This window comes from Mastigoproctus giganteus, chromosome 6 (assembly GCF_048544385.1).
Source record: "Mastigoproctus giganteus isolate SK-2022 chromosome 6, ASM4854438v1, whole genome shotgun sequence".
NCBI lineage: Eukaryota > Metazoa > Arthropoda > Arachnida > Uropygi > Thelyphonidae > Mastigoproctus > Mastigoproctus giganteus.
This window is the reverse complement of record NC_143580.1, coordinates 162,442,672-162,463,924: the sequence shown is the minus strand read 5'-3', so window position 1 is coordinate 162,463,924 and position 21,253 is coordinate 162,442,672. Positions and strand designations below refer to the sequence as shown.

Below are 21,253 nucleotides of genomic sequence, written 5' to 3'. Positions count from 1 at the left end.
ATAGAGAAGGGTAACGAGAATGGAACAAACGGTTGCTCTTACAAAGAAAGACAAATTCTGCAAATTGCAGTGTCTGGAGACTAGGCACTTACGAGGTGATCTGATTGAGGTGTATAATGCCTTGAGTGGTTTGAGCAAGCTCAATGCTGGTGGGATTCTTCCTCTTGCCCAGACTAGTCGCTTGAGGGGACAAATTCAAATTGAGGAAAGACAGTTGTAGAATAATGTGTGAAAATTTGTCTTCAGCCAGCAGGTGGTTGATCGCTGGAAGAAACTTCCATTTGTATTTGGAGAAGTTGACAGCTTAGATAAAGTCAACGCAGAACTAGGTAAACATTTGGAGTTAATGGATGGGAAGGGCGGTTTTTTTTTTTTTTTTTTTTTTTGCTATTTAAGCTTGCTTTCTTGCATCATATGATTCTGCTAATTTTTCTGAACTGCCGCATGACAAGTAAATAACATCTTCAGATTGCATTCCATCCAGCTAGAGGCAGCAATTTCTTTAGACAATTTTGCTGATCTAAAAGGTAGAAAAATCAATGCTGCCTTGTTCTCGCTCATAATAATTTTGACATTCTACTTTCATTTTAAATTCAGTTTTTAAATTCTGCAAGAAATGAAACCCTTAACTCTCAAAATTATGAAAATCCTAAACAATAGCCAGTAGGAGTGACCCAAAAAAGTCAGTGCAACTATTGTAATATAATTGATACATTCCATTTATCAGCTTACCTTCAGAGGGAAATTACCAACGCTAACGTGTCGGAGTGTTCTCTAAAGGAATTCCACACTGTTTCAAATTGGTCAGAAAAAAATGCTTAATGCTGTACCCTACTTTTTATTCCACACTTACACACATGAGGAATTGTTTAGGGAAATGGATACTAGAAGTTCATGATAATCTAATAGGAAGTTAAATTTTTTTTTTGTAATAACGGAGAGGAAAGTAAAGGAGAAATTGTTGAATCTAAATAATAAAAAAAATAAATAATAAATAAAAAAGCCACCTGGGTTGAATGGGATCTATCTCATTATATTAAAGAAGGCAGCAAACGACATAGGCAAAACCACAGCCATAATTATGAGAGCATCTTAGGGGAGGTCCCTGTGGATTGTAGACATGCAGATGTATTTTAAATTCACAAAAGGGACCAAGGATGACTTGAGTAATTACAGACCTTAACTTCTGTTCAAAGGAAAATAATGGCGTCTCTGGTTAAAGTAATGTAGGCCCATTTAGACAGGAATGTAGTCATAATTCAGTCACAGCATGGGTTCATTAAGGAGAAATCTTGCCTCACCAATTTGATTACATACTATGATGCAGTAATGAAGAAAATGGCTGCCAATATTATTTTGATATCATATACTTGGAATTCAGGAAAACTTTTGATACTGCTATATGAATTGTTGAATTATGGCATTAAGGAAAAGTTACTGCTTTGGAAAAAGGGATGGCTAAGTGTGAGAAGACAGAGTGGTCGTCAATGGACACACTGCTCCTTGTGCACTAAAGTTATTAGTGGAGTCCCACAAGGTTTGGTGCTGGGCCCAGTTGTTTTCTGGGTTTATTAATTACATTAATGAAGGTATATAAGGCATAATGTCCAGGTTTGTAGATTATCGACTGGTTGAGAGGGCGGGTAATAACAGTATGCTGCTACAACAGAATCTAGAAAAGTTAGGCAGATGGGCTGAGAAATGGCAATTGTGGTTTAACTTTGACAAATGTTAAACTTCAACTGAGTAGCAGCAATCTCAGAGTAATTACCAACTGTGTGGTTCTACAATCAGGATAGGGGGAAATGAAAAGGACCTGTGTGTGTGTAATTTGTGCAGTCAGATATGAAGTTTTCTGAGGGTCCAGACAGGCTACCAGGAGAGGCCATGGGATTTTGTCACTGATATACAAGAATTTTGCTAGTAGTGATAAGGTGATTACCCCATTGTAGAAGGTAAGGGTCAAAGAAAACCTTGAGTACTGCATACAGGTCTGAAGGCCTCATTTTAGGAAAATATAGAGCTGCTAGAATAGGTACAGAAGGGCACCTAGATTGGTGAGAGGAACAAAGGGGTGCTCTTAAAGAAAGGCTTCATGCAAATTCAGCAAATTACTTCAGTTCAGCTTTGGAGACTAGGCACCTGCAAGCTAATTAGATTGAGATGTTTAAGGATCTGAATCGATTCAGCAAACTCAATGCTGGTGGGATTCTTCCAGTTTGCTCAGATTATGCATGCACACAAGGGAACATAAATTCAAACTGAGGAAGGATTGCATAATACATGTGTAGAAGTTTGTCCAGCCAACAAGTGGCTGTTTTCTGGAAGAAGCTTCTATCCATTGTTGTGGAAGATTCTTGAATTTATTCAATCAAAGAACTATTGAAGGTGAAATGGAATTATTTTTTCTTTTCTTGTCTTTTTTTGAGCAATGCTTTATAAGCTTTCTTCCTTGTATCATTTGCCACTACCGATACTAAAGAGCTAATTTTCAACATTGTAACTAAAATCAAGCTGCTTTCGAACTTTTTTTTTTTTTTTTTTTTTTTTTTTTTTTTTTTGCTAGGGATATATCTTAAAATCACATTGATTACTGCCATCTATAACAATCCAAAATGACCTATTTCTCAAAGTTATTCACTAATATTTATCCTTCTTCACCCAATTTAACTAACACTGCTACTCCAATTTTTTTTTGCTATTTGAGCAACAGGAAACATATGTTCACCTGCATGACCAGCACAGTTTGGAGTGGGATTATATCTATAATAAACTATTTTCTATGATAAACTGCTTCATTTTAGGTAACATATAGGTCTGCTGGTATGTAGATCTGCTGAGATTTGTGAAGGGAATGAAAGGGCGGAAGTACCAAGACAGACTTCAGTTCTGTAAATTGAAGTGTGTCGAGACTGGGCACCTGCACTTTTTTTTTTTTGGCTTATGTAGCATCAGCAAAAAAAAAAAAAAAAAACCAACACAATTTCACACATCCATTCCCTCTAAAAGTTTGTCTAGTTTTTCCTTGAATTTATTTAAGTTATCAACTTCCATAGCAACAGTTGGAAGTTCGTTCCAGCAATTAACCACCAGCCATCTAAAGGCAAATTTCCACGTTATTCTACAGCTGTCTTTCCTCAATTTGGATTTATGTCCCCTCAGGTTCATAATATGAGCAAGCAGAAGAATCCCATCGAAATTCAGTGTGCTCAACCCATTCAAGGCATCATACACCTCAATCAGATCACCTCGCAGGTGCCTAGTCTCCAGCCACTGGAATTTGCAGAACTTAAGCCTTTCTTGGTAACAGAACTCCTTCGTTCCCCTCACCAACCTTGTTGCCCTTCTCTTTCACACTCAAGCAACTCTACATCTTTCCTAAAATGAGGCATCCATACCTGTACACAGTACTGAAGGAGAGGCCTGACCATTTCCTTATACAAAGGCATAATCCCCTCCTTTTTCCTATTAGCAAAATTCCGGTATATCACAAACATTACCCCATGGACTTCTCTGGCAGACTGTCTGCATTGCGCAGAAAACTTCATATCTGACTGCACAATTACTCCCAGATCTTTTTCATTTTCTACCACCCTAAGTGTAGTACCACAAGGTTGGTACATTTTTCTAGGGTTACTTCTACCAGTATGCAGTACTTTGCATTTGTTGACGTTAAACTTCAGTTGCCATTTCTCAACATCTTCCCAAATTCTCGAGATACTGTTGCAGTAGCACACTGTCTAATGATGGTAATGTCATTAAAACCCTGCCAATCTTTCTATCATCCGTAAACTTCGACATTAAGCCTGATATACCTTCATCAATATCACTGGTAAATATACAAAACAATGGTGGGCCCAACATTGAACCCTGAAAGACTCCACTAATAACATTAGTCCACGAAGAGCAGTGTCCTTTGATTATCACGCTGTCTTCTCCTAATCAACCACCCTTTTACCCATTGTTGCAACTTACCTTTAATACCATACTGCTCCAATTTGTACAGCAGTCTTCCATGCTTGACAGTGTTAAAAGCTTTCCTGAAATCCCACTATAAGATATCAAAATTATTTTTTGCATCCAGTTCATTTGTAACCACATCATAGTATACAAATAGATTTGTCAGATAAGTCTTCCCTTAACAAATCCATGCTGTGTCTGAATCATTACTGCAGTCTTGTCATCAATGCAATGCATCTTTAATCAGTGATTCCATTATTTTCCCGGGAACAGAAGCACCCTCCCTATAGTCCAGACCTTGCTCCCTGCGACTTTGCACTGTTCCCGCATGTGAAAATGAAGCTAAAAGGGAGGCGGTTTTCCAGTGATGAGGACCTTCTACGGGCTTGGGACAACGAGCGTCCCAAGTGTATTGTTAATTTTCGGATCACTAGTGCTCTACTGAATGCAGTCTTTTTCTAATGTCCTATTTACTTTTCAATGACAAGATTTCAAATAGCGTTTCAATTTTTTTTCCATCATAAGCACTAATTGAATTACATTGAGGCTATTAAAAAAAAAAACAATCATATGGAACAAAATGTTCATAAACAATACACAAGCCAAAACTCAAAACTACCAAGAACCCAAAACCAAAATGAAAATTGTATTCCTGGGTGTTGCTACTGCACAGTCTGTATAGAGCACATATTTCTGTAATACGCCATAAATAATGCATGGAGACCACAAGTGTTTTATAACCACGTAGAATGGTGCCAGGACAAATGTCTACAGAAAATTAACACAAAAATGTAAATTACACATGGACATACATGAAAAATAACTTTTGGGGCAAAAATAAACAGAAAATGTTTCAAAATTTCTCCTTGTCATTAATTGCAAATGCTTTGCAGAATTTCCAAATTATTCCAAAACAGCTGAATTGATGACGAAACTGGCCAGCAATTCAACTATAATATCGCTTAAAAGTCAATTTCAATTAAAGAACCTACCCTTGAAGGCAAAAGAACCGTGAAATGCAGTCGACTGGAAAATCGAATTGAAGAGCATTAAAAAAATAATTTTTTCCAAAAGGGCCTCTCAGAAACCTGCTAACAGATAAATCCTGCAAGACATTTGGAGTTAATAGCACATTTCATGAAAATAGAGCATGACTGTTGGGGGAAGGGGAAGCATATCAAAACATACTAAGTGCTATAGCAAAGAAATGCTAAGATAACCATGGGTTGGGGGAAGGCGGGGAGACTTCATTTCTTTCTATACATCCCCACATCATTTATGCCTATTTTCTTTCAATCATCTGATTACCTTATGTTTCATGTAACTTAAGTGAAAAATTCAATCCACATGCAGTACACAAAGCACTAGTGTTACCTACTGCAGTTTTTCATAATACATTCAAAATCATGGATATGTGTGTTCTTAATACTATTGTATTTCTTTTACACATCACTGAAGGAAATTTTTAAATGAAATTTAGCATCGCATCCACTGTTACATAAGAAAAACTGAACAGGCATATAAACTTGCCCGACTGCCAGGGTCACATCATATAGACAAGTTAACTGCGTGGTTGCAATATGATACAGCTGGGTTTGGTCTTAAATTCAGCAGCTCAGCAAAAATAAAATGTGATCATTGTTTATTGAACAGTCCTCATAATCATAAACATGATCATTGTTTATTGAACAGTCCTCATAATCATAAACATGATCATTGTTTATTGAACAGTCCTCATAATCATAAACATGATCATTGTTTATTGAACAGTCCTCATAAAATAACTTCATTCACAATGGTCAGGTACCTCCAATTACGGTAAGAGGAAAAAAATGGGATTTTTGCAACATACAGCAAGAGCAATGTTCCCCCACTACAAAGATCTAACAGAGGTTCATGGGGTGCAGTACAAAGAATGTTTACCAAGAAAGTTCTAAAAAACTACTAGGGAAATTCTAAGAGCACTATGTAGTGTTCCCATAAAGTACTTTTCCTGGATTCTCATACCTGTGACCCATATGTAAAGCACAACCTAATCAGAGCTCTATAAAGATATTAGCATTAGCAGAGGCATACGATGCAAGAAAGCAAGCTTATGCAGCATCATCCAAAAAAAACCCCTCCCATTTCACCCCTCCATTTGTTCCAAATACCTGTCCAGCTCAGCCTTAAATTTATTTAGGCTATCAACTTCCACAACAAAAGATGGAAGTCTGTTCCACCAATCAACTATCCGCAGGTTAAAGGCAAATTTCCGCACATCAATTCTACAACTGTCTTCCCTCAATTTGAATCTGTGCCTCCCTCTGGTTATTAATCTGAGCAAGAGGAAGAATCCCATCAGCATTCAAATTGCTCAACTCATTTAAGGCTTTATACACCTCAATCAGATCACCTCGCAGGTGCCTACTCTCCAGGCATTGCAATTTGCAGAACTTAAGCCTTTCTTCGTAAGAGCACTCCTTTGTACCCCTCAACAACCTTGTTGCCCTTCTTTGTACTTGTTCTATATAAAAAACTGTCAAGCAACACCGAATTACAAGAAAAATAAAAGCGTGGAGTATATGTGCTGTTCAGTATCAGGCCCAGAAACATCATGAAGAAATGGAACTGGTATATTTTTGTTATATAATTCAAGATCAGGATGAAGCAAACATATGTGGAGTGGTAAGAAAGTAAAGCCTATTTTTCTTCCTCAAAATTTAATTCCTAAAACTATGGCTTTTACATCAATTAATCCTCAATCATTAATAAACACTTATTTTCCCACAAAGTCACCATCATTTTCTATGCATTTCTGCAATATCTAAGTCATGCTGTAATCCAATCCTGTAAAAGTGCCTGGGGGGGGGGGGATGTCATGAACACTGTGCTGGTCGTCATCTGAAAAATGGGTTCTATGTAGTGCACTCTGAACTATGAGGAAGAACAGTGCACCCCCAGTTTTGCAATGGCCTCCATCATACACAGACTGGTGTAGGGTTGTGTGTTGTCATGGAGAAGAACCTTATTAAGGTTATTGTAGGTCGAACTCTACGGATGTGGGCTTTCAACTTTTAAAATGTTTCCACATATTAATCTGAGATGATTGTGGTGCCATGCTCCAAGAAGTCCATAAGCAAGACCCCACCTTTGCTCAAAAACACTGTCACCATGACTTTACCAACAGAAGGCTGTCTTTGAACTTCTTGCACTGTAAAATTTTGATGGTGCCACTCCACATCTATGGTATTGTTACCATAAACATTTTTTAGATGAGTATGGATTTCGAGAGGCATCACCCCTTCCTTGGTAAGAAATTCAACCACCACTTTTTGCTCGATACATCTGTATCAAGCAAAATTTTGAATTATCTGTGTGCTGCACTCACAAGACCGATCACAGCGCCACTCAGCATAATGAATCTAAAGGCATCTAGTGACCACTCCGTAATCTGCAAAATGATCTACAGTGCCACATTTGAAAGCAAAAAATTAGGAGGCATTAGTTTCAAAAGTGAGTGGAGGAGGATTCCTGCTTGGCTAAGTGGAAGGCATTGTATATGGTCCAAGTTTCCATTTTGACTATAGCAAATTGGAGTTGTCTTTCAGTAATGTCAACTTTGTCATGTTTTGACAAAGTTGCCCAAGGTCAGGTCTGTAATTGACAAGAAATGGTTAGGTTCTGTGTGTGTGTATGTATATATATATATATATATATATATATATATATATATATGAGCTTCAATGGCATCTGTAAGGTCTCCTGATATGCTGTTGACACAGATGACAAACAGGACCATATTCAGCACAGAACTTTATGGGTCATCCTTCTCTTGATATTGGACCTAAAAGGTGAGCGTTGAAAAAAAGTTCTCAATTTAAGTAAGGTGGCTTCTTAGTGCTAGGCAATGATTGTCCATAACAATACCATAATGACTAGAAGTATCACAATTATATTCCACTGACAATGACTAAATGTTGTCTCATGATAAAGCATTGCAAATACTAAATATAATTCTGAGAAAACACATCTAGTATAGACCAGCATATACAAACATGTGCACACATACACACGCAAGTGATGATCAGATAAAAGATTTTGTGAATGCATAATTCGAGCGAAGCTCATGTGGACTACCCTCTCAGAATTTTTATCCAAACAGCTGGTCAGTGATATTGGTCTGTAGTCTGAACTAGGGAAGATACATCCCTAGGTTTTGGTATGGTACAAATAACAGTGATATGATGAAAGAGAGGATAGGTATTTTCTTAAAAATAGTCAGTTATAATAAAGCAGGAGAATGCACAGATATTGACAAAGTTGCCCAAGCATACCTAGTGAATGCCATCCTCTCCTGCTGCACTATTTGGAGATTTGATCAACAATTCTTTGAGATCTTTCAGAGTTATATAACTGACTGCACATAATTGAGATGTGTGTCAAAAACTTAAATTTGTAATGCTCCTCATCATTTCTCCTGTTTGGAAAAGAGGATATATAAGAGGAAGAGATGAAGATATTACAAAACGTCTCTGCTGCAGCAGTGATAATTTCAGTGAGAAAGGGCAGGCCATGCCAATTCCATTATATTATTGGAGAATGCAGTGGCATAAATTTCCCATTCAAGGATTTTATTCTCTTCCCAAGAAGCTGATAGTCAGTATTTTTGTTGACATCTGAGTGAAGGTAAATCCAAGTCATGTTTGTCTTTTTTCTTAATTTGTCAAACTTGGGCCGTAAATTCATGAAAGTAATTAGGGTATAAGTATTTGGGAGCATACAAAAGAGATCCCAAACAGTTGTTTTAGCTTTGTAGCAATCTTTATTATGCTATGGGTTTGATGCTCCATTTATTTTGTGGTTATAACATTCATGCTGGCTATTCATCAGTTTTGGAAGAAAAACACTGATGGAAAATGCATGTGATTAGTAATGTGAAAAGTTACATTGCAAATATGCTGATTTTATATATATTGACCATCAAAAAGGATGCATATGGAGTAGTTATTACAATCTGCTTTGTTAAAAATTTCAAAGAGTACATCCTGCATCCCAAGAGACAACCGGTGTTTGTATTAAACAGATAATGTGAAAATAGTCATTATGGAATAGGTCACTTCATACTGACCATCCGTGTTTGGGAAGAGATTCAAAACAGATGAATAGGTCTTTGGCAGAGGTAAAACCCACAGGCAGCTGAACTTCAACAGCAAGGACAGAATGCTTCAATTACTTTGCTGAACTCTCATATCCAGGGTATGGGATTCATCAGTCAAGAGCAGTGGCTGAAATTGCCAAGCAAAAAAAAAAAAAAAGTTGAAGATGAAAGTTGCATGAAAAGATTATCCAGTTAGTCAGGGAGCAAGGATAAGACAGAATACTAATGAAACAAAGGGTCATCAATACCCTACTGCAGAGGGCAAAATTTTACCTTGTGCCATCCCATCTTCTAGGGAAATTGATAATAATAAACAGGTTTGACATAAAATTTAGCCATGACTGTATAAACTTTTATAAAGTAAAATACACTTCAACACGTTTAATCTTTAATCTTAAAGACTGAAATAAAGGAGGCTCGAGTAGTAAAGTAATTAGGCTTGAGAGTGTGCAATGCCACACGCTCTTTCAGTGGATCATCATTCAAGCCCACATGTCTACTAAATACGATTATATTCATGATTTATTGTAAACTTCTCTGGTATGGTGGTAATCTCTGGAGTATAAAAAATAAATCTCTGGTGGTCGTCTGGAGTATAAAAAAAAAAAAAAAAACATACCCAAACATGCTTCGTGACTGAATTAGTGTGAAGGTTTGTCCATATTTCATAAATATAAAAAATAATAATAATAAAAAAAGTGCTTCATAAAAAACAATGTCCCCAAAAAGTGTGAACTCACCTTGAGAATCTTTGTCCTTTTGCAATGAAAACTAACTTTAAAGGAGCTTCACCATTGAATATGTTTGAAAAGTTCAGTATATCTAACCAGAACTGCTACCCCCTCCAGCGGCAGAAGTCCCAGTACCCATATGGTTTTATATATATATAGGATAATTCGGAAATTTAGAGAAACTAGTGTGGAGTAAGTCTCCAGAAAACATTCACCAACAGTTTAATTTTAATAAATAAATCACTCAGATCATCAAAATTGCTGTTAAAGATTGATCGGACTGCTTTTTATGAGTGGAGAGCATCTGTTGACCTTGTTGATTTTTTCCTTCTGGGAAATGTTGGGTGTTCCGATTCAATGATATTACTGCAATTTAACACTATCATTATTGACTGAGTGATCATCCTCTTCTGTGCTACCAGTGTGGAACTGGAGTCTTTGAAATTTAACACTTTTTTTTTTTTGTTTTTTTTTTCATTTCATGCAAGATTTCATATAGCTATCTGATCAGTATCCCAATGCTCTTGAGTATATATTAAAAAAAAAAAACAAAAAAAAAACACTAAGTATTCCAACAGCCTTCCGTTGGAATACTCATTCTGGGCTTACCAGAGCCTTACCTTATATCTGCAATCAGACTTTCAGCTATCCTATACTTTTTACCATTATTTCACCAAAATTATTAGAGCAATCAAAATACTGATGGTCTAATGGCAGCAGTGAACATGACACACATTCCCAAATAATGCCGACAATTTATAGACGCAACTAAGGTTAGCCTTATCTGTGTTATTACACAATGGAAATATACTGCCTTCAATATATCTTGCATATGCCATCCACAAAAAAAAAAAAAAAGAAAAAGAAACATATGCAAACATGGATACAGCCTCTTGGGTGTAGACTATCAGAAGTATGAGTGGCAGGTATGTGATTATTTAAAGCTAATCGCCATTTTATTAGGACTGCAAAAGGGTTACACGAAGTACTGTTGCTTTCTCTGAGAGTGGGATAGTTGTGTCAAGGATATGCACTACGAGAAGAGGAGTTAGCCAGGACGAAAATCATTAACACCTAAATTGAAGAACGTAGCATTTGAACCTCTGGTAGATTAAAATGAAGTTTTGCATTCACCACTCCACATTCGAACTGGGACTCATGAAAAATTTCATGAAGGCTTTGGAAGTGAACAGGCCTGCATTCACATACTAGCAAGAGAAATTCACAATACTTAGTACAGAGAAGATTCGAACTGTTCAACTTCTTAATACAGAGGTTGAACAGTTCGAATGTGTTCTTAGTGATAGTGAAAAATCAGCGTGGAAAGCCTTTCGAAATGTTTCGACTGGTTTTCTAAAACTCCATGCAGCTTGTGGAAGATCTCATTACTTCTTATGAAAACTGGGGTGGGGGGAGTAACATGTCATTGAAGATGCATATCTTGCACTCACACCTGGATTTCTCCACACCAAACTGGTGTTGTGAGCAATGAACATGGCAAATGCTTCCATCAAGGCATCGCAGCTATGAAACAAAGATACAAAAGCAAAGTCCCTCCATGTTAGCTGATTACTGCTGGATGGTGAGGAAATGGGATGCTCTAGAAGTTGAAAACAAGCAAAATGTGAAAAGGTTCTGTATTGGATACAGGTATGTTCGTAGCTGCATCTTACTGCTATTAAATAAAAAATACCTTATATAAATATAAAAAACTTTTTTTTTTTTTTTTTTTTTTTTTTTTGAAAACGAGAACCAATCTGCCATTTTAAGCAGCTTCATTTTAAATTTCCTTCTTTAGCACCTCAAAATCTATAAAGTACACTTACTTTTTTGCCTGTAACAAGATATGACCCAAAATTTGTTGTTCAGTGTAATAACCTGGACAACAAATTTTGTTTTTTCCTTGCCTAGAAAATGAAGGTCTGTGTGCAGTTTATTCAACATTCATTAACAGGTCATTGACGGGCACTAGCTGAACACTGCAGAGAACTCAGTATGTCCACTGAGAGCAAGCAAACCCAACTTTCTTAATTCAACTGTTACAGATGACAAGATCTGTTTTCAGTACAATCCTGCTAGGAACTGGCAAGGTGTAGAGTAAAATTCAGTACTCTCTCAAAGCCAAAAACGTTTGTCGAGAAATGGCAAAAAAATCAAAACCATTCTCGTAAATTTCCAAGACAGTAAAGGAATAGTGCACAGAGAGTTTGTTACCAATGACCAAAGTGTTATTGCTGCTTACTATCTGGATATTTTGAAATGTTTATTGCAAACAATCTATTGTATACAGCCTCAGTTTTGGAGAAGATGGCAGCTGGTCCTTCTAGCATAAAGTCACAAAGATCTCAATCTTCGGGAGTTTTGCATTCTGTCACACCCACCACATTCACCATGCTGAAACCCATTTTACATGTTGTTTCCAAAGCTCCAGGCACCATTGAAAGGTTGTGATTTTCAGTGTTGACACCTAATCCAATGGAGCCTTTATCCCATGGCTATTCCCAACCTCATGTTGTTTGGCATTGCAAGAATACAAAATGGGATGACCTGCAAGATTTCTTTTCCTTGGTTGGATTGCTGTTTCAAAACTTTTGATTTCAACGTTTGCTCAGATCGAATCAGGGAAATTATTCTTCTAGGAATGGAATCCTTTATTCCACAATCCACTTAAAATCTCGACCTTTATCTAAAGCTTGGTTTTCCAACAAATATGTTAAGGTTGTTCAAGAGAGGAATGTTGCATATCGTAATTGGCTTGTTTTAAATTCTTCAGTTTCATTTTCTGCGTAAACCAAAGTTCGTAACAATTGTAAAGCAGTCAATTTGAATAGGCTAAGAGTAGAAAACTTGCTTCTTGCTCTAATGGTAGCCAAGCATTCCGGTCTCTTGCCAAAGCTATAGACCACAACTTTTGCCCATCTCTGTTCCACCTTTGTCAAAACCAGATGGTTCTGTTGTCATTTCAGACAAGAATAAATCTGACCTACTAGCATCCCATTTTTCTTCCAACTCAAGTATTAATGATCTTGGTAAAACACATCCCACCATTTCCAATATGCTCCATTCAATGCCTCCTGTGGTCTTCTGTCAGAAGGATTTTGACGAAACGATGCTCAGAAAGCTCCAGGTCCTGATGGTATTTCTCCACTTGTTCTCAAAACATGTGCTCCTGAACTTACTCCTGTTCTTTGCCACCTTTTTTCACTTTCTTATTCCAAAGGTGTTTTTCCTTCTGCTTGGAAATTTGCTCATATCCAGCCAGTTCCTAAAAAGGGTGACAAATCCCTCCCATCAAATTATCGTCCCATTGCAATCACTTCTACTCTTTCTAAAGTAATGTAGAAATCAATTAACTGCCAACACCTAAACTACCTAGAAACCTTCTGTCTGACCAACGAATGACAGTATGGATTCCATCAGTGTTGATCCACTGGTGATATTCTGGCTTATGTTACCCATTTTTGGACAAATTGAATGGAAAAGTTCGGTGAAACACAAGCATTTGCTCTTGACACTCAAAGGCTTTCGATCATGTTTGGCACAAAAGTCTTCTAAACAAGCTTCCATCTTTTAGCTTGTCGAAGGTTTTTTGTAATTGGTTATCCAATTTTCTCTCTGACTGCTCACTCAGGGTGATGGTAGATGGCTCTCTGTCTTCTAACTTCTCTACTAATGTTGGTGTCCCTCAAGGTTCAGTTCTTTCCCCCACTCGTTTCCTCTTGTATATTAATGACCTTCTTCCAATGAATGGAAATCCTATCCATAGTTTTGCCGATGATAGCACATTGCATCCCACTTTCCATTTTGAGAAACCTTGCTCAGCTCAATCAGCTTCAACTTCTCGAATATCTGCTACCAATTCCTTAAATGCCAATCTCCAGGTAATTCTCCAGTACAAAGACAACTTAGTTGATTTCAACCCTTCTAAAACTCAGTCTTGTCTTATATCTTGCTAAAAGGATTCTACTGCCCCTATCTTTGGTGACACTCTGATTTCTAGGCAAGATGATATATCTCTCTTTTGGGATTACCCTGACTTCTAATCTCTCTTGGCACAAGTACATTACAAATATTGCTTCCTCTGCATCTCTTTTGCTCTCAGCATTACTTTTCTTCCAAACAGCTGCTCACTCTGTATAAATTGCAAATCCACCCTGCCATGGAATATTGTTCCCACATCTGGAGGTGGTGCCCCCAAAACCTCTCAGGCGTCTTGATTCCATTCAGAAGAGGGCAGTTAAGTTAATTAATGATTCATCTCTAACAGAGTCTCTCCACTCGCTGTCTCATAGATGTACTGTTTCTGCTGCATGCCTTTTCTACAGATACTTCCATGGGCATTCTTCTTCTGAATTGGCTTCTATAATTCCCGCTCGCTCTTTCAAAACAGTCCAAACACAGCTGTCACAAGCAGCCAACATCCATTTACTGTCCAACTTCAAACTCACAGAACCAATTTTTTAACTTCCTTATTTATTCATTCAACTGTCGTTTTCTGGAAAACCTTCCTTCATATGCATTTCCTGAAAATTACAGTCTATAGAAGTTCAAGTTTAATGACAACAAATATCTTCTTTCATCTTCTCCACCTCAAGCACAGTACTAAGTAATATAGGTTCCAATACCTGTTGTGTTTGGGGTTTTCATAAAAAAAAAAAAAAAAAAAATTCAAAAAGCTGTAATAGTCTACCATATACGGCCTTCCACCAGTTGTTCCAGCTGCTTTTAATTGACACATGCGATGTCTGGATGGGGGAGAAGGTTATTTTAGATAAACTAAGGTTGTTTACTCGTACATAGAATGATAGTTTTTTTTTCTTGCAGTGTCATTTTCCAATTACCACACTATGTGAAAAATTACGATAATAAAAGGATTCATAAACAAGAATTTATTGTATTATAAAGCAGTATGAGAATGCATATTCCCTTATAAATGAAGAATAAGTTAGCCAATCACCAGCAAATTTGGAGACTAGGTCAACAGTGCACAGCAGTTTAGTTTCAGAAAAACTTATTTCTCTCTCCTAAAAATAGCAAAACTGAAGTAGAAACATAGTACATTCTCAATCAGTGCACAATTGATCACTCAGGTAATACACCATTTACTCAAGAGAAAAATCCATTTTCTCTTGAGTAAACAGTTTGTAACACACTGAAAAACAGTAGTTAAATAAAAGAGGGAATGGAAAAGTACAAGCCTATATATGTATTTCTGCAGAAGAGCCCAACTTCACACACAAAAAATAGATGCGGCTGACAGCAGTTGATAAACAAAATAATAGAAAATGGTAAGATAAGATATAAGCAAACAAAAACAAAAACAAAAAAAAAAATAAAAATATTCAGGATTCTACTCACTGTATTTAAATTTTTCCAGGACCATTCTGTTCCATTCACTTGATTGTGCAATTTTTCAGTCATTATTCTTTCAGTATCCACATAATCCAAGTGAGTAAGGTATACTATTGAGGTAGGGAAAGACATGGGTTATTTGTAAACAAGCCATAAAACACTTGTATACATATACATATATTATTTCTGCCTTGGCCTGGTACAATTCATAAAAATTCTCAGAATAATACTATATTCAATTTACGTAACTTTAAAATATGTAAACTATGAATATTTAGTATGAAAATTCGATTCCAAATAAAACTGCAAATATGCAGGACAACAACCAAACAATATAAATCTACACCTATATAAAAATAATATGGACAAAAACAGCTCAAACTTTCAGAAGGAAAATATGGTTGGTTGTTTTCTTGTTTTGCAAAACTGGCATTCTATGTAATTGTCAGTTTGGAATTTTTTTTTTTTTTTTAATTATTTCAATTAATATTTTATTAGTACTGCTAACATTGTATAGCTTATGTTAAATTATCCCCTTGTAGAATGAAAATTTAAACAGTATATTCACTTAACCTAGAAGGTTAAAAAAAAATTATAACTGGGGAGCGTTAACAAACAGATCAAAGCAAACTATTCAGATCTGCATCCTAGATGGATTTGTGGGGAACTGACTAGTATCTATACCCAAAGTTTGCACCCTTCACATGGTGTAATCTATTACTAGGGAACTGGCTACACAACTATTCACGAAGAATGGACTACCAATACTTGGACAAAGAGCAACTAAACTGAATTCATCGTATGTTTAGATCTTATCAATATTGCAGGTAAAAGGAACTAAGATCCAACAGCTAGAACACTACCTGAGTTAATAAGGTCTCCACAGTGCATATAAAACAACCAGGACAAATACTAGATTTTCTACTGGAAAAGCAATCAAAATAACTACAAAACTAAACTAAACCATTAGCTGAATTTCATTTTAAGTTGGCAGCAGCTTATAGTAGCACCTGGAAGATTTGCCTGAGATCCACAATAAGCTGGCAATTTAAATGCTTATGAATTGCACATACCCCACTGTTAAACAAAATAGCGGAAGTTGCACCTCACAATTAAGACTGAAGTGAACTTTTGTGCGAAAAACAAAGAGTTTCACTGATGAGCAGAGATTTCAGGCCTTTTTTTTTTTTTTTTTCCTTCTTTCTTTTAATACTCTTTTACCTTATTGCAAGATATGATTCATCTTTTATACCAGCAGTCTGAAGAGCATGGTTATGTCATGGTGGAAAAAACACTCTTACACAGTCAGGGGGTTGGCTCTCCAGCAAAAGCTGAAGCCCTGAAAGTTGTAAAAGAATTCATGTTAGGAAACTTAAAAAGAAAAGTCGCTTATAAAACTGGAATATCACAACATTCTCAAAGGTTCTTCGAGTGGATTTGTAAATGTTTCCCACAAGCAATGCATAAGTGTATACAACGCAACTTAAACTTTTCCTAAATAATAAACAGAGAAGACTTCAATCTACGGCATGGGAAGAGGTGATAAATGCAGAGGTGACAAGTGCTATATACGGCTCGCTTGTCAGATGAAGTTTATTTTCATTTCAATGCAATTGTGAAAAAGTGGAATTTCAGGTATTTGGTAAATGACCCTTGCTATCTGCACAGTGTAACTTGGGTAGTTGTCCCCATTAACAGTAACCTCATGGATTGTTTTGGGTGTTTTTCACTTGCAGAAAGAGGAACCAATCACTGATCTGTATTCCAATTTATCCATTGACACTCTGCTTCATTTGGTGCTGCAAAGAAGAGAGGAGGGGGGGATTTTGTCATATCAAAACCCGAGGTTGTATGATTGCTATAGAGATTACAAGATAACAAACAAAAAAAAATTAATTAATTAAAAATAATAATAAATAAATAAATGAAATCCATCCATCCTTCTGGATGAATACAACTCTTTTGGAGAATAGCAATGCAAAATAACTTCTAACCTTGAATTAAAACTAGTATTTTTATTAGCCTTACAGCACACGGAAGCCTGAGGCTTAGGCTGCATCAGCCAAAAAAAAAAAAATTTGAGTTACTGAGAGAGAGAGAGAGAGAGAGAGAGAGAGAGAGAGAGAGAGAGAGAGAGAGAGAGAGAGAGAGAGAGGGGGGGAAATCACAAAGAAAGAGAAGAATGATGATATCCAGCTCAGGACCCTGGGTGTGCCAAGCCCATACTCACCAAATGTGAGCCTCTGGGTTTATAGGAAGAAGCTTGGAGTTACAGTACAGTAGACATGAGTTCTCTAAGAAGTGCAAATTAGCAGCCAGGAAATCCTATGATGCCCTATCAATGATTTATCAAAAAATATCCAATAGATATAGGGAAGTCATAACCCCATTACATAAATTAATTGCAAGACTGAATTTGAAGTTCGGTGTCTAAGTATGGACCCACCACATCTGAAAACAGATGCTGAGCTTCTTGAAAGGGTCCAAAAATAGGCAACATTCATAATAAAATCACCAAAAGTGCAACTGTAAGAGGTAAGACTTTGTTTATGTGAGCAATACAGCACGGCAACCTGATTGAGGTTTATAAGGATCTGAAAGGGATTAATAAAATGAATTAAGGCAAAATTTTCACTGCCATTGATAATTCTAGAATTAGGGGACCATAAATTCAAATTAGAGAAGAGGAGGTACAGACTACACTGTACAAACTTTCCATTTAACCATCAAGTTGCTCATTACTGAAACAAGTTCCCCCAGCAGGTAGTTGAGGCTGAGAGTTTAAGAAATGTAAAGCTCAACTGTATAGTTATCTATATGAGAGAACTTCGTATTTTGTATTTTCTTATGTACTTTTTTTTTTTTTTTTTTTTTTTTGTTGGTGTAGCAAAAGCCTAAGCTTCCTTGCATTATATAGTTATATTAATACTAGATAAGCTTCTCATACACAATAACATGTTAACTTCTAACAGATGCTCAACAATGTCCATTTCCACTTGCAGTCTGCCAATGTACCCAATGTACTTTATCTCACAGAATTTCAGTTATCGGTTGATTCAACAACTGCTAATCTCAGTTTCCCAAATTATTCGATATATGATTCCTTTCACCAAAAAGGTGGTACTTGTGCATATGTCCGTTCCATTATTCCCTGTCAGAGACTTTGGTAATTTGGAATCTCCTCTTTTCAATCTTCTCTGGCTTAAAATATCTCTACCTCATTCTGTCAAATTCATCTGTTGTCTCTACCGTTCTCCCAACTCCACTAATCACTTGGAGCTCTTTGACTTCCTCTCTTTGCAACTTGGTTTTCTCCAGTCGTACTTTCCTGAGATAATTTTCCTTGGTGATTTTAATGTTCACAACTCCAGCTGGCTTCCATTTTCTAGTCACACCGACCTAGCTGGTCGAGATGCTGAAGCTTTTGCAATTACTAAAGACCTTGCACAGATTGTTCTTTTACCTACAACAATGCCTTACAATCTTAACCATAATGGCAACACGCCTGATCTTTTTCTCACAAACAACCCTTCTAAGTACACAGTCGAAGTGAGTGGTCCTTTAGGCACTGCAGATCACAGCTTGGTGAATGTCTCTTCTCCAGTGGTGCTTTTATCTTATGGCTATCCCCAACCTCATTAAAGAATGCAAAAGGGGATGACCTGCAAGATTTCTTTTATTCTTTTCCTTTGTCGGATTACTGTTTCAAAACTTCTGATGTCAACGTTTGCTCAAATCAGGTCAGTGAAATTATTCTTGCAGGAATGGAATCCTTTATCCCACACTCCACTTTAAAATCTCGTCCATTATCTAAACCTTGGTTTTCCAATAAATGTGCTAAGACTGTTCAAGAGAAGAATGTTGCATATTGTAATTGGCTTGATTTAAATTCTTCAGTTTCATTTTCTGCCTACACCAAAGCTCATAACAATTGTAAAGCAGTTATTAATCAGTCCAAACTAGACTTTGAACAGGCTAAGAGTAGAAAACTTGCTTCTTGCCCTAATGGTAGCCAAACATTCTGGTCTCTTGCCAAAGCTACTGGCCGCAACTTTTGTGCATCTCTGTCCCATCTCGGTCAAAACCAGATGGTTCTGTTGTCACTTCAGACAAGAATAAATCTGACCTACTAGCATTCCATTTTCCTTCCAACTCATGTATTAATGATCTTGGTAAAACAACTCCCAACATTTCCAATACGCTCCATTCAATGCCTGCTGTGGTCTTCCGTCAAAAGATGTCAGAAAGTTACAGGACCTGATGATATTTCTCCACTTGTTCTCAAAACCTGCGCTCCTGAACTTACTCCTGTTCTTTGCCGCCTTTTTTCACTTTCTCATTACAAAGGTATTTTCCTTCTGCTTGGAAATTTGCTCATATCCAGCCAGTTCCTAAAAAGGATGAGAAATCTATTCCATCCAATTACTTCTATTCTTTAGCATTGGTAGAGGCATATGATGCAAGAAAGCAAGTTTATGCAGCACCAGCAAAAAAAAAAAAAAAAAAAACCACACTCTCCCATTTCAACCCTCTATTCATTCCAAATACCTGTCCAGCTCAGACTTAAATTTATTTAGGCTATCAACTTCCACAACTAAGGATGGAAGTCTGTTGCACCAACCAACTACCTGCTGGTTAAAGGCAAATTTCCACACATCTATCCTACATATGTCTTTCCTCTATTTGAATTTACACCCTCTCAGGTGATTATTCTGAGCAAGAGAAAGAATCCCATCACCTTGGGCATGCTCAAACCATTCAAGGCTTTATACACCTCAATCAGATCACTTCTCAGGTGCCTAGTCTCGAGGCACTGTAATTTGAAAAACTTAAGCCTTTCTTCGTAAGAGCAACCCCTTGTTCCATTCACTAATCTTGTTGCCCTTCTCTGTACTTGTTCCAAGCTCTACATCCTTCTTAAAATGAGGCCTCCAGACCTGTATACACTACTCAAGGTGTGGACTGACCATTGCCTTATACAAGGGGATAATCACCTCCTTATCCCTGCTAGAAAAATTCCTGTATATCATTGACAAGACACTATGAGCTACTCTTGCAGACCGTCTGCACTGATCAGAAAACTTCAAAACTGCCTGCACAATTATCCCCACATCCTTTTCATCCTCCACCACAGAGTTAATACGTCACTCTGGGGTTACTGCTTCCCATATGTAGTACTTTACATTTGTCAATGTTAAACTTCATTTTCCATCTCTCAGCCCATCTGCTCAACTTTTCTAGGTCCTGTTGCATAGCGTACTGTCATTAACAATCCTGCAAATCTTGAATATTAAGCCTGATATAACTTCATCAATATCATTTATAAATACAGAAAACAACAATGGCCCCCAACACTGAACCCTGAGGGACTCCACTAATAACATTAGTCCACGATGAGCAGTGTCCATTGATTACCACTCTCTGTCTTCTCCCACTTTGCCAGCAATTTGCCTCCAATGCCACACTGCTCCAATTTGTTCAGCAGTCTTCCATGTGCAACAGTATCAAAAGCCTTTCTAAGATCCAAATATATGATATCAAAATTATTTTTTGCATCCAGTTCTTTTGTGACCAAATCATAGTTGTTGTTGTTGTTGTTATTTGGTTTTTAGGAGCATTAGCAACTAAGGCCATAATGCTCCGGGATATGCGGTGGTCATTCCCTGAATGACCTTTCCGCATCCTCCGTATTTGGTGGTGACGGGCTCGAACCCCGGTCTAATCAAGAAGCGTGTGCTACGCACTGCTGCTCCTTCCCACCTGGCTACGGAGGCGCCCCAAATCATAGTATCCAATTAAATTGGTCAGGAAAGACTTCCCCTTAACAAAACCATGCTATACGAGCTATAACTGAAGTGTTGTCTAAATGATCCTGCAGTGCTTCTTTAACTAGTGCCTCCATTAATTTTCCTGGAACAGATGTTAAACTAATAGATCTTCAATTACTTGTGTCGTCCTCTGATCCTCCTTTGTGACTTGGGCTCACATTTGCACATCTCCAGTCCATGGGTACCTCCCCTGAGTCCAAAGAACTCTCAATAATTATGGCTAAGGGTTTGCTTACTTCCTT

General features: G+C 37.1%; 1 protein-coding gene across 2 annotated transcripts in view; it reads right to left on the bottom strand.

The window, feature by feature from the left end:
• Positions 1-21,253, bottom strand: part of emb (exportin-1 emb) — a 457,135-nt gene that overhangs the window by 171,471 nt on the left and 264,411 nt on the right. For both annotated transcript variants that reach the window (XM_090376567.1, XM_090376568.1), the window contains one exon: positions 15,190-15,293. In XM_090376567.1, coding sequence (XP_090232693.1) covers positions 15,190-15,293 — 104 coding nt within the window. The remainder of the gene's footprint in view (positions 1-15,189; positions 15,294-21,253) is intronic.